The 12423-nt window shown below is 45.2% G+C and overlaps 1 protein-coding gene across 1 annotated transcript in view; it reads left to right on the plus strand.

Annotated features, from left to right (window-relative positions):
* Positions 1-4118: 4118 nt before the first annotated feature.
* The window catches only part of ap3b1 (adaptor related protein complex 3 subunit beta 1), a 242097-nt gene continuing 233792 nt past the window's right edge, over positions 4119-12423 (plus strand). Inside the window, exon 1 of the mRNA XM_033018603.1 lies at positions 4119-4489. Within this exon, the coding sequence (XP_032874494.1) occupies positions 4344-4489 (146 nt within the window). The 5' untranslated portion in view covers positions 4119-4343. The remainder of the gene's footprint in view (positions 4490-12423) is intronic.

Consider the following 12423-nt stretch of genomic DNA (forward strand, 5'->3'; position numbering starts at 1 on the left):
AGAAACATAGAAAATAGGTGCAGGAGGAGGCCATTCGGCCCTTTGAGCCAGCATTGCCATTCATTGTGATCATGGCTGATCGTCCCCAATCAATAACCCGTGCCTGCCTTCTCCCCATATCCCTTGATTCAACTAGCACCTAGAGCTCTATCTAACTCTCTCTTAAATCCATCCAGAGACTTGGCCTCCACTGCCCTCTGTGGCAGGAAATTCCACAAATTCACAACTCTCTGGGTGAAAAAGTTTTTTCTCACCTCAGACTTAAATGGCTTCCCCTTTATTCTAAGACTGTGGCCCCTGGTTCTGGACTCACCCAACATTGGGAACATTTTTCCTGCATCTAGCTTGTCCAGTCCTTTTATCTATATTACTAAAAGTCTGATCTTGACCACTTCCTGTTGCTCTGTATATTGATTTTAGTAAAAACGCTGCCACTTACGGCTGTGATTTTTGGCCATCTTACTCAGAGTGCCCCTCCGCTGCGCAGGACAAGAGGATCTTTCCCATCGATGAAAAATAAAAGAGTTATTAGAGTTTTAAAAATGTTGAGATTCTCTCTCCTGAAGCCCACGCCCCTTCCGGAGGGACTATAAAACCCGGAAGTGTTGAGTGCCTCAGTCAGTCTCTACAAGATAGGGAGAGGGTCACATCTCTCAGTCTGAGCTGTGAATAACACTGAACACATTTCCACTAAACTCTGAGTGGTTTTACTGATCTGTCGGTGCCCTTAATGTGGTTTGAAATATAGTTTGGAAATGCTAAAGCTGTGTTGCCTTTGGTTTGGAAATGCTAAAGCTGTATTGCCTAATGAAAGTTGCCTTGCCTAATTAAAATTGCCTTGCCTTCTATATAATTAAAAGTCTAATCTTGACCACTTCCTGTTTGCGTTTTATATTGATTTTAGAAAAAACGCTACTACGTACGGCTGTGATTTTTGGCCATCTTACTCAGAGTCGCCCTCCGCTCATCAGGTGCCGAGGATCTTTCCCATCGATGAAAAATAAAAGAGTTATTAGTATTTTAAAAATGTTGAGATTCTCTCTCCTGTCAATCACTCCATGAAGGCCATGCCCCTTCTGGTGGGAGGGACTATAAACCCAGAGGTGTGGGCATGGCTTAGTCTCTGCAAGATGGAGGAGGGAGAGGTCACGGCTCGCTGTCTTTAGTGGCCTTGTACCCTGCTTGAAATGGTATGAAACTGCACTTGAATTTGGTGGCCTTGCACCTTGCTTGAAGTGGTAAGAAACTGCACTTGAATTTGGTGGCCTTGCACCCTGCTTGAAATGGAATTTCAAGGAATAGCCGTGAATCAACTGCCACCCACCAGACGTGAGTGAGTGAGCTGCCAGCACAACAGGCTTGAGTGACTGAGCCATCAGCCCAAGAATCCATTCGGCCCGCAATGTCCACACTAGCCCTCTGGAAACCAGTCCCTTCAGCCCACAACACCCAGCTCCAGAAAGCCCCCCCCCCCCTCCCCCCCCCCACTGGCCACCAATATTGGAATTGGTGGAGAGGTAGAATATTGCGTTGGGGGAACCTGCCCTCCCGTGTGATGCTGGGACCCAACGGGTCCCACTTAGTCTAGTAATTTAATATGTTTCTATAAGATATCCCCCTCTTCCTTCTAAACTCCAGTGAATACAAGCCTAGTCTTTTCAATCTTTCCTCATATGACAATCCTGCCGAGGAACCTCTTTACTCCTATACTGAAATCCTCTTGTTATGAAAGCCAACATTCCATTAGCTTTCTTCACTGCTTGCTGTACCTGCACGCCAACTTTCAGTGACTGATGTACAAGGACGCCCAGGTCTCGCTGCACCTCCCCCTTGCCTAACCTAACCCCATTGAGATAATAATCTGCCCCCTTATTTTTGCTGCCAAAGTGGATAAGCTCACATTTATTTATGTTATACTGCATCTGCCACGCATCTGCCCACTCACTCAACGTGTCCAGATCACTCTGTCCAGTCAATATGCTCTCTACTGTACACCTGTGGAAGTTCAAGAGATGTTCGGGGCAAGTTCGAAGCAGTAGGACGGGATGCTCCCGGCAAGCAGGCCTGACTCACACGCCACGCACCGACTTCGGAGGAGGACTCTCCAGGAGGACCCGCCCGGTAGGCCCAGCTCGCCCGTCAGTGTCTGGTGGGACCGGTAATCTGCCCAGTGGGCCATTGATCGGTGGATCCGGTAATGCTCTTGAAGGCATATCTGATGGCGTAACCGGGAGGGAACTGAAGAGGTCAGATATGTTAAGCAAGGACCAGTACGAGGGTGAACAGGGATAATGCCTTAAGGCAGACCGCAGGAGGTGGCCCGGGTTACAAGGATGGCTAGGCGAGGAGAATGGGACTTCGGTTCGCGGGAACTGCTTCAGTACATCGAACGCGTGGGGTAGACTGGACTTTGTGTAATGGCTCCAAAAATGGCGGCGCCTGCATATGTAATATATGCACAATGAATTTCACTGTACAGTTGCACATGTCACAAATAAAGCACCATTGACTAAGTTTTTTAGTGAGCATTCATTCATTCATTCATTGCCTTGGCCACACACTTTTTTCACCCTTGCCATCAGGAAGAAGGGTTCAGGAAGGAACTGCATATTTCCAGCATCAGGAAGAAGGCACAGGAGCCAGAAAACTGTAATACCCAGGTTCAGGAACTGCTTCTTCCGAACAGCCATTAGGCTATCAAACACTACAACCTCAAATAAGTTCTGAACTACATAGACTATTATTGTTATTATTGCAATATTATTGTTTGTTTGTTTTTATGTGTACGTATGCATGCATGTGTGCGCGTGTGTCTATATATATATACGTATGTGTGTAGGAAGGAACTACAGATGCTGGTTTAAACTGAAGATAGATGCAAAATACTGAAGTAACTCATTGAGCAGGCAGCATCTCTGGATAGAAGGAATGGGTGACATTTCGGGCCAAGACCCTTCCTCAGACATATTTATATATACATGATCTGTATATATGTGTAAATGTATATGTATATATACACACACTGAACTTTGGTATATATGTGTAAATGTATGTGTATATATACACACACTGAACTTTTTTTCCCCTTGTTTATTATATTGTTTATCGTGTACTATGTTTACAAATCCTGTCGTGCTGCTGCAAGTAAGAATTTGATATGATACGATAGAACTTTATTTATCCCAGGAGGGAAATTGATCTGCCAACAGTCATAAAAAACACAAAATACATAAAATTAATACATGAACACTTCCATTGTTCTATCTGGGACATATGACAATAAAATACTTTTGTGTAGCGGCGCCTGCTAGCGCACGCAGATATCGAACTGGGCGTTCGGAAGCCGCGGTCACGTGACTCGGGAGGGGCTGTTGTTTTCGCGCGGTTTTTCCTTTGCATGCGGCTGTTCAGCGCTGACCGTCGATGTGGCCAGACGTGTCTGATTAACCTGTATGCTGCAACTTGAGCTTTTGAATAAAGATACGTTGAAAACTCCAGTAGTCGTTTCTCAGACCGCCAAACTTGAACTCTTTGACTCTTGGCTCTAGGGCTCTTGAACTCTTGACCCTTGGGCTTTGATCAGCCATGATCACAATGAATGGTGGTGCTGGCTCGAAGGGCCGAATGGCCTCCTCCTGCACCTATTGTCTATGTTTCTAAGACAATGTTCTTATACAAGAAAAAGTATTTGTGAGTGATTCTCTGGGCTCTTGACCTCTTGGACATTTGAACTGTTGACTCTTGGACTTTGGGCTCAGGCACTTGACCTTTGGGGCTCTTGGCTTCTTAGACTTTGGGCTCTTGGCTCCTGGCTTCTTAGACTTTGGGCTCTTGGCTCTTGGCTCCTGGCTCTTGGCTCTTGACCTTTTGGCTCTTGGCTCTTGGGTCCTGGCTATTTTCTATGTTTCTATGGGCTCTTGACCTCTTGGGCTTTTGAACTGTTGACTCTTGGACTTTGGGCTCAGGCTCTTGACCTTTTGGGCTCTTGGCTCTTGACCTTTTGGGCTCTTGGCTCTTGGCTCTTGGCTCTTGGCTCCTGGCTCTTGCTGCCCTGGGCCAGAGCATCTTTGCACTGAGAGGGGGGATCTGAGTGGACGTTTGACGGTGCGCGTGACGTCAGGGCGGCCGTTTCCATGGCAGCGGCTGCATCATGTGACCAGGGGGCATCGTGACCTTTCACCCTCCCCGCTGTTTCCGGTCTCTGCAGATTGAGGAGAAGAAGAAGAAGAAACACTCTCCTGTGGAACTTTAACTTGAAAACTAAAGAGTGAAGTTCAACGTGTTTGCAGTTGGAGTCGCGGCGGAGAGAGACAGAGAGAGAGAGCTGCTGCTGCGGCCGGATTATGGCGAGTAACAACGTGTCCTACAACGACCAGGGCGACCGGGGCCTGGGAGGGGAGTCGACTGAGTTGGGCCAAGAAGCCACGGCGATGACTTCAGGAGCCGCCGCCAGCTCGACGTTTCGCCTCTTCAGCACAGACTACAAGAAGTAAGTCACCCACCTCCTCTTCGCCGCACCAAAACGGCAGGTTTGAACACGGAAGTTTCCCGGAAACAAAAACTTTGTTCACGTTAATTCAAGTTCAGGCGCACACGCTGTCAATAGTATCTTTGCTGTCAAGTGACTGCAACGCAGGGTTTTGGAGAAATAGAGGAGATGCTGAAGAGTGCAGCTTTGCCTAGTTTTCCCATCAAGAAATGGAGCAAAAGCAATAGATTATGTATCTGGTCCAGGACAAGGGGTCACAGCTTAAGGATAAGGGGGAAATCCTTTAAAACCGAGATGAGAAGAACTTTTTTTCACACAGAGAGTGGTGAATCTGTGGAACTCTCTGCCACAGAGGGTAGTCGAGGCCAGTTCATTGGCTATATTTAAGAGGGAGTTAGATGTGGCCCTTGTGGCTAAGGGGATCAGAGGGTATGGAGAGAAGGCAGGTACGGGATACTGAGTTGGATGATCAGCCATGAACATATTGAATGGCGGTGCAGGCTCGAAGGGCCGAATGGCCTACTCCTGCACCTAATTTCTATGTTTCTATGTTTCTATCACTTGCAATATTTCGAAAGCTTTCAGTCTTACCACTGACATTATTTGCCACAGGAGACATAAATTGATGTAATAATTTATATGAAAGTTCATAAATTCAATCAGCAGAATAAGGCCACTCGGCCGATCTAGTCTACTCTGCCATTCAATCATGGCTGATCTATCTTTTCCTAGCACCATTAGAAACATAGAAAATAGGTGCAGGAGGAGGCCATTCGGCCCTTTGAGCCAGCATCGCCATTCATTGTGATCATGGCTGACCGTCCCCTATCAATAACCCGTGCCTGCCTTCTCCCCATATCCATTGACTCCACTAGCCCCTAGAGCTCTATCTAACTCTCTCTTAAATCCATCCAGTGATTTGGCCTCCACTGCCCTCCGTGGCAGGGAATTCCATTCTCCTGCCTTTGCCCCGTATCGCCTGACACCTTTCCTAATCAAGAAAGTTGCCTGGATTTGAGGGTATTGGCTTTGAGCTGAGATTGTTCTGAATTAGAATCTTGACCTGAAATGCCACTTATCCATGTTTCTCAGGGATGCTGCCTGACCTGCTGAGTTACTTGGATTTTTTTTTCTGGAATGTCAAAGGCTTTGGGTGACCTGCTAGAGGTTTACAGTCTGAAGTCTGAAGAAGGGTCTCGACCCGAAAAGTCACCCATTCCTTCTATCCAGAGATGCTGCCCATCCTGCTGCCCATCCAGCATTTTGTGTCTATCTTCAGCGGTTTACAAAATTGAGTGGTGTAGATAGGGTAGATGGCCAGAACCCTTTCTCCCAGGTTGCAAGTGCCAAAGACTCAAGACTACAGGTCAGAGGGGGAAAGTTTAAAAGTTATGTGTGCGGTAAGTTTTTTATATTGAAAATGATGGGTGACTGGAATGTGCTGCCAGAAGAGGAGGTTGAAGCAGATACAACAGTAGTGTTTAAGAGGCTTTGATATAAGCACATGAATATGCAGGAAAATTATCAATGTGGATCACGAGCAGGCAAAGGAGATTAATGTCATACTGTTGGCACAGACATTGTGGTCCAAAGGGCTGTTCCTTTTCTGTACTGTTCCTGTACTGCATCTTCTATATCTTTATATGGCAAACTTAAGAAAAATGTTATGATTTGCTTAAGGACAATGGTATAGTAAAGCATCATAATGAGATTTCACAGAAAAAGTTTCATCTATTGATTGAAATTGGTATATAATTTTTTTCCCCCCAAAACATTCAAACTATGTTTAGTCAAAAATCTAATTTTGGAAAGTTGTTAATTACTTGCACGTGTACAAATACTGCAATAGTGAGATTCCTCTCTGTAAGATATCGTGGAAAAGTTTGGTGGTGGGGAAGATGCTGGAGTCAATTATAAAAGATGAGATAGCCGAAAATTTGGATAGCAGTAACAGGATTGGTCCGAGTCAGCATGGATTTATGAAGGGGAAATCATGCTTGACTAATCTTCTGGAATTTTTTTGAAGATGTAACTAGGGAAATGGACAAGGGAGAGCCAGTGGATATAGTGTACCTGAACTTTCAGAAAGCATTTGATAAGGTCCCACATAGGAGATTAGTGGGCAAAATTAGGGCACATGGTACTGGGGGTAGAGTGCTGACATGGATAGAGAAGTGGTTGGCAGACAGGAAGTGAAGAGCAGGGATTAACGGGTCTTTTTCAGAATGGCAGGCAGTGACTAGTGGGGTACCGCAAGGCTCGGTGCTGGGACCACAGCTATTTACAATATACATCAATGATTTGGATGAAGGGATTCAAAGTAACATTAGCAAATTTGCAGATGACACAAGCAAGTTGGCAGTGTAAACTGTGAGGAGGATGCCATGATAATGCAGGGTGACTTGGACAGGTTGAGGGAGTGGGCAGATGCATGGCAGATGAAGTTTAATGCGGATAAATGTGAGGTTATCCACTTTGGTAGCAAAAACAGGAAGGCAGATTACCATCTAAATGGTGTCAAGTTGGGAAAAGGGGAAGTACAACGGGGTCTGGGGGTCCTTGTACATCAGTCTATGAAAGTAAGCATGCAGGTGCAGCAGGCAGTGAAGAAAGCGAATGGCATGTATGGCCTTTATAACAAGAGGAATCAAATATAAGAGCAAAGAGGTCCTTCTGCAGTTGTACACAGCCCCAGTGAGACCACACCTGGAGTATTGTGTGCAGTTTTGGTTCCCTAATTTGAGGAAGGACATTCTTGCTATTGAGGGAGTGCAGCGTAGGTTTACAAGATTAATTCCCGGGATGGCGGGCGGGACTGTCATATGCTGAGAGAATGGAGTAGCTGGGCTTGTATACTCTGGAGTTTAGAAGGATGAGAGGGCATCTCATTTAAACATATAAGATTGTTAAGGGCTTGGACACGCTAGAGGCAGGAAACATATTCCCGATGTTGGGGCAGTCCAGAACCAGGTGCCACAGTTTAAGAATAAGGAGTAAGCCATTTAGAATGGAGATGAGGAAACACTTTTTCTCACAGAGAGTGGTGAGTCTGTGGAATTCTCTGCCTCAGAGGGCAGTGGAGGCAGGTTCTCTGGGTGCTTTCAAGAGAGAGCTGGATAGGGCTCTTAAAGATAACAGAGTCAGGGAATATGGGGAGAAGACAGGAATGGGGTACTGATTGGGGATGATCAGCCATGATCACATTGAAAGGCGGTGTTGGCTCGAGGGGCCGAATGGCCTACTCCTGCACCTGCTGTCTATCAAGGCAAAAAAGAGAAAGTACTGTTAAAATATTATGTTCTGATGAGAACATGTGAGTTTTTCTTTTCTTGGCTAAGGTTAACATTCAAAGCCAAGTAGGATAATCTGCAATGATCATTATATTGAAAGTAAATGCATTCAAGTTTTGATTTGAAGGGTAATATGAAACCTTGCTGGAGACATTTATGTTTTTTTCTGATTTGCATACCTTGAGGTATTGTTCCTCTGAAGTTCATGGCTTTTAAACTAGCATTGATTGTGGTTTCATTTCTCTGGATTGAAGGTGGAGTGCAGAGAGCAAAAATACCTTTCATTCCTTCTCGCCCTGAAAGTTTGCGGAATTCTCCCCACCACATTCAGAATTATTGATTCAAGGTATAATGTCTTGGCTTTTCGAGTCAGGACTCAAAAATAATTTGACTTGAAATTCTTGCGTTGCTGCTTCAGTGGGACAGCTTTCTCCATGTATGCGATTCATATTCCATTGACGTGCATGAAATAATTTTGTGGCAGTTTCTAACCATCTGTCTACCGAAAGCTATGCATTGTAGATTTAGTAAAAAGTGTTGGAACAATAATGCAGGTTTGAATATGATTCTGTTGTGATACATTGGTTTGTATCATGGCTCGTATGCACAATCAAGGACAAGTCCAGCCTGATTGATAGATTCATGTTTTAGACCCATGTTCATGTTAGGCTGAAAAAGCTTGTGCACATTGGCTGATGTCAGTCCTTGCGTTTCACCTGGAGTTATTGAACAAAAGAAGAACATGTCAACGATATATGAGCAGTTATTTAGGGTGCAGCTATGTGGCCAGTTGGAAACATTCCAGAAGGATCCTGATAGTGATTTGACCCGTGGATAGAAGGGAGACTTCTCTGCAGTTGGACATGTCTCTTTTGCTGAAGATAGTCATATATATATTTGAGAGAGCCTTTGTAGTCCTGAAAATCTTTAGGCTTTACATGAGGAGCACATAGATACCCTTCATAATGGGCGGAGGCAGCAGACTACCCACACACCTGTCCTGTAGACTAGTTTGCAGTTTCTATGTTTGTGTCACTATCCACCTTCGAAGCCACAAAATTGGAGTGGAAGTAAGTCATTTTAATCCTGAGGAACTATTTAAGAAGTGGATATTTATGAAGGCTTCCTTGCCAGATGCTTCCAAACTGTTTTGAAGGAAAACTGAAGAAGGATGAATGCCATCAAGGCATTCTGTTGCTGGGTCTCGACCTGAAATGACAACCATTCATCCGTTTGCCTCCAGCTTGACACACTGAGTTCCAGCAGTTCTTTTTTTTTGCTTGAGATTCTGTCATTGAGCAGTCTCTTGTCAACATTCTAGTGATTCAGTGGATGCTTTCACTGCCAAGGTTGGATAAAGGTTTTGTGATTAAAATAGATTTAAGCCATTATGAAGTTGTAAGGTATTAATGATTTGATGTTTTGCAATTTTCTGCCACTTGTCACTTAAGGATTTCTTCAGTGATCAACACGAATCAGTTTCGGGCTGTGACTGCCATGAATGAAGTGTCACTATCAGACCAGCTTGAAAATCGTTTTGAATGCTTGTCAAATGAATGGCAGCCATGCAATTGCAGGAGAGGGAACACCTGTCCTTGTTCCCTTGCTTTCAGGGATCCCATAATCTATTTGCATTTCTTCCATTCAGTGCCCATAATGCGGTCTCCTCCACACCAAAGAAACAAAATATAGGTTGGTTTTGTGAAGCACCTGCACTCAATTCATAAGAACCAGTTACCTGCTACATCGATTCCCCAACCAACTCCTACTCTAAACTCTGTTTCCAGCACTTGTAACAAGGCCCAATATAAGCTTGAGGAACAGTAGCTGCTTTTCTATCCAGAGTCATGGAGCAGCCATCAGGACTTAATATCTACTTCCTTATCTTCAGGCAATTCGCTTTCTCTGTTAATCAGAATTGTTCAGCACCAGCACTCGCACACTACCTTTTACTCTCTTTGTCCAATTCGAAAGGTTCTGCATGGTAGGCTGCTCTGGAAGGCTAGATCACATGGGATCCAAGGAGAGATAGCTGAATGGATAGAAAATTAACTTTATGGAAGGAAGCAGAGGGTGATGGTGGATGTTTGCTTCTTGGACTGGAGGCCTGTGACGAGTGGTGTGCATCAGGGTTCGTTGCTGGGCTCGTTACTGTTTGCATTTATTTCAAAGTTTTGGATGAGAAAATATACGGCAAGATTAGCAAGTTTGCAGAAGATACTAAAGTGGGTGGTTTTGCAGAAAGCAAAGATGGTTGTGAAAAATTGCTGCAGGATCTTGATCAATTGGCCAGGTGGGCTGAGGAATGGTTGATAGAATTTAATACAGAGAAATGTGAGGTGTTGCATTTTGGGAAGTCCAACATGGGCAGGACCTACGCATTGAATGGTAGGGCTCAGGGAAGTGTTGTAGAGCAGAGGGATCTAGGAGTTCAGGTTCATGGTTCCTTGAAGGTGGAATTGCAGGCACATAAGGTGGTTAAAAAGGCATTTGGCACATTGCCCTTCATCATTCAGAGTATTGAGTATCGAAGTTGGGAGATCAAGTTGCAATAGACAATAGACAATAGGTGCAGGAGTAGGCCATTTGGCCCCTCGAGCCAGCGCCGCCATTCAATATGATCATGGCTGATCATCCACAATCAGTACCCTGTTCCTGCCTCTCTACATATCCCCTGACTCCGCTACCTTTAAGAGCTCTATCTAACTCTCTCTTGAAAACATCCTGAGAATTGGCCTCCACTGCCTTCTGAGGCAGGGAATTTCACAGATTCACAACCCTCTGTGTGAAAAAGTTTTTCCTCGTCTCTGTGCTAAATACTTAAACTGTGGCCCCTCAAGTTCAAGTTCAAGTTCAAATTTTTATTTTGTCACATACACCTTTAGGTGTAGTGAAATTCTTTTTGCCATGCAGCACATAAAAAAAGTCTCTGGTTCTGGACTCTCGTTATAGAAGATGTTAGTGAGGCAGGGCTCTCACTTAATTTATTCCTCTGTTTCCAGCCGGGCAACCGTAGGCACTTTTTTAGGTTGCCAAATTACAGTTTAGGTGGTCATTTAAGATGGCTTGCAAGACGCGTGTGATAATGTGCTCAGACGAAGTGCATAGTTACCAGTCGGAATTATGCTCAATGAAGCATTCACGTATTTCTGCTTCGAATTAAATCACAAACTAAACATATTCACCAATCAAGACATGATATATACCACAATGACATGCAGCAAAATTATAATACAGTATCTCAACTCTTTTTACACATTACAATGAATGCAATTTTTATTATTTCTTTCCACTTCCAAACAAAAATGTAGTTGGATTATTCAGCGTGTGATCAACCACGGTGAGACCAAGCGCAGGCTTGGCGATTGCTTTGCACAACACCTCCACTCAGTTCACAATAACCAACCTGATTTCCCGATGGCACCGCACTTCAACTCCCCCTCCCATTCCGAATCTGCCCTTTCTGTCCTGGGCCTCCTCCATGGCCAGAGTGAGGCCCACCGCAAATTGGAGGAACAGCACCTCATGTTTCGCTTGGGTAGTTTACACCCCAGCGGTATGAACATTGACTTCTCCAATTTCAGGCAGTCCTTGCTTTCTCCCTCCTTCCCCTCCCATTCCCAGCTCTCCCACAGCCTACTATCTCCGCCTCTTCCTTTCTTCCCAACCCCCCCCCCCCCCCGCCCCCCGACATCAGTCTGAAGAAGGGTCTCGACCCGAAACGTCGCCTATTCCTTCGCTCCATAGAATGTGCTTTTGAGTGGACCACACCTATATTTGCCCAATCCAAGTGGCCTGAGTGCGGAGACCCAGACATGGATGGTGGGTGGAGACGGAGAGTGACAGAGAGAGAGATAGAGAGGGGGCCCACTCAGAGTTGAACGGCAGATGTCCCGGGTGCTTGTCAAGCCGGGGAAAATGACCGGCGGGACTTTAGGTGGTCATTGGCACCCGGGCAACCGTTAATTTCGAGCCCTGGAGGCCGCATTTAGAGTATTGTGATCAGTTCTGGGCACCATGTTATAGAAAAGATGTTGTCAAGGTTGAAAGGGTTCGGAGAAGATTTTTGAGGATGTTGCCAGGACTAGAGGGTCTGAGCTATAGGGTGAGGTCGAGTCGGCTGGGTCTCTATTTCTTGGAGCGCAGGAGGATGAGGGGGTGATCTTTGAGGTGTATGAAATAATGAGACGATTAGATCGGGTAGATGCACAGAAACTCTTGTCCAGAGTAGGGGAATCGAGGACCAGAAGACATAGGTTCAAGATGAAGGGGAAAAGATTAAATAGGAATCTGAGGAGTAACTTTTTCACACAAACAGTGCTGGGTGTATGGAGCAAACTGCCAGAGGGGGTAGTTGAGGCAGGGACTATGCCAACATTTATGAAACAGTTGGACAGGTACATGGATAGGACAGGTTTGGAGGAATATTGACCAAACGCGGGCAGGTGGAACTAGTGTAACTGGGACATGTTGGCTAATGTGGGCAAGTTGGGCCATAGGGTCTGTTTCCACACTGTATCACTCTATGACTCTATCCAGTCCCCCATCATCCGTTTTGGAAACTAATTTTATTTCACTTTCCCATTTCTGACATGGGGGGCCTTTGACCTGAAACATTCATAGCCCTGTCCCACGGTGCGAGTT

The sequence above is a fragment of the Amblyraja radiata genome, chromosome 3, assembly GCF_010909765.2.
Source record: "Amblyraja radiata isolate CabotCenter1 chromosome 3, sAmbRad1.1.pri, whole genome shotgun sequence".
NCBI lineage: Eukaryota > Metazoa > Chordata > Chondrichthyes > Rajiformes > Rajidae > Amblyraja > Amblyraja radiata.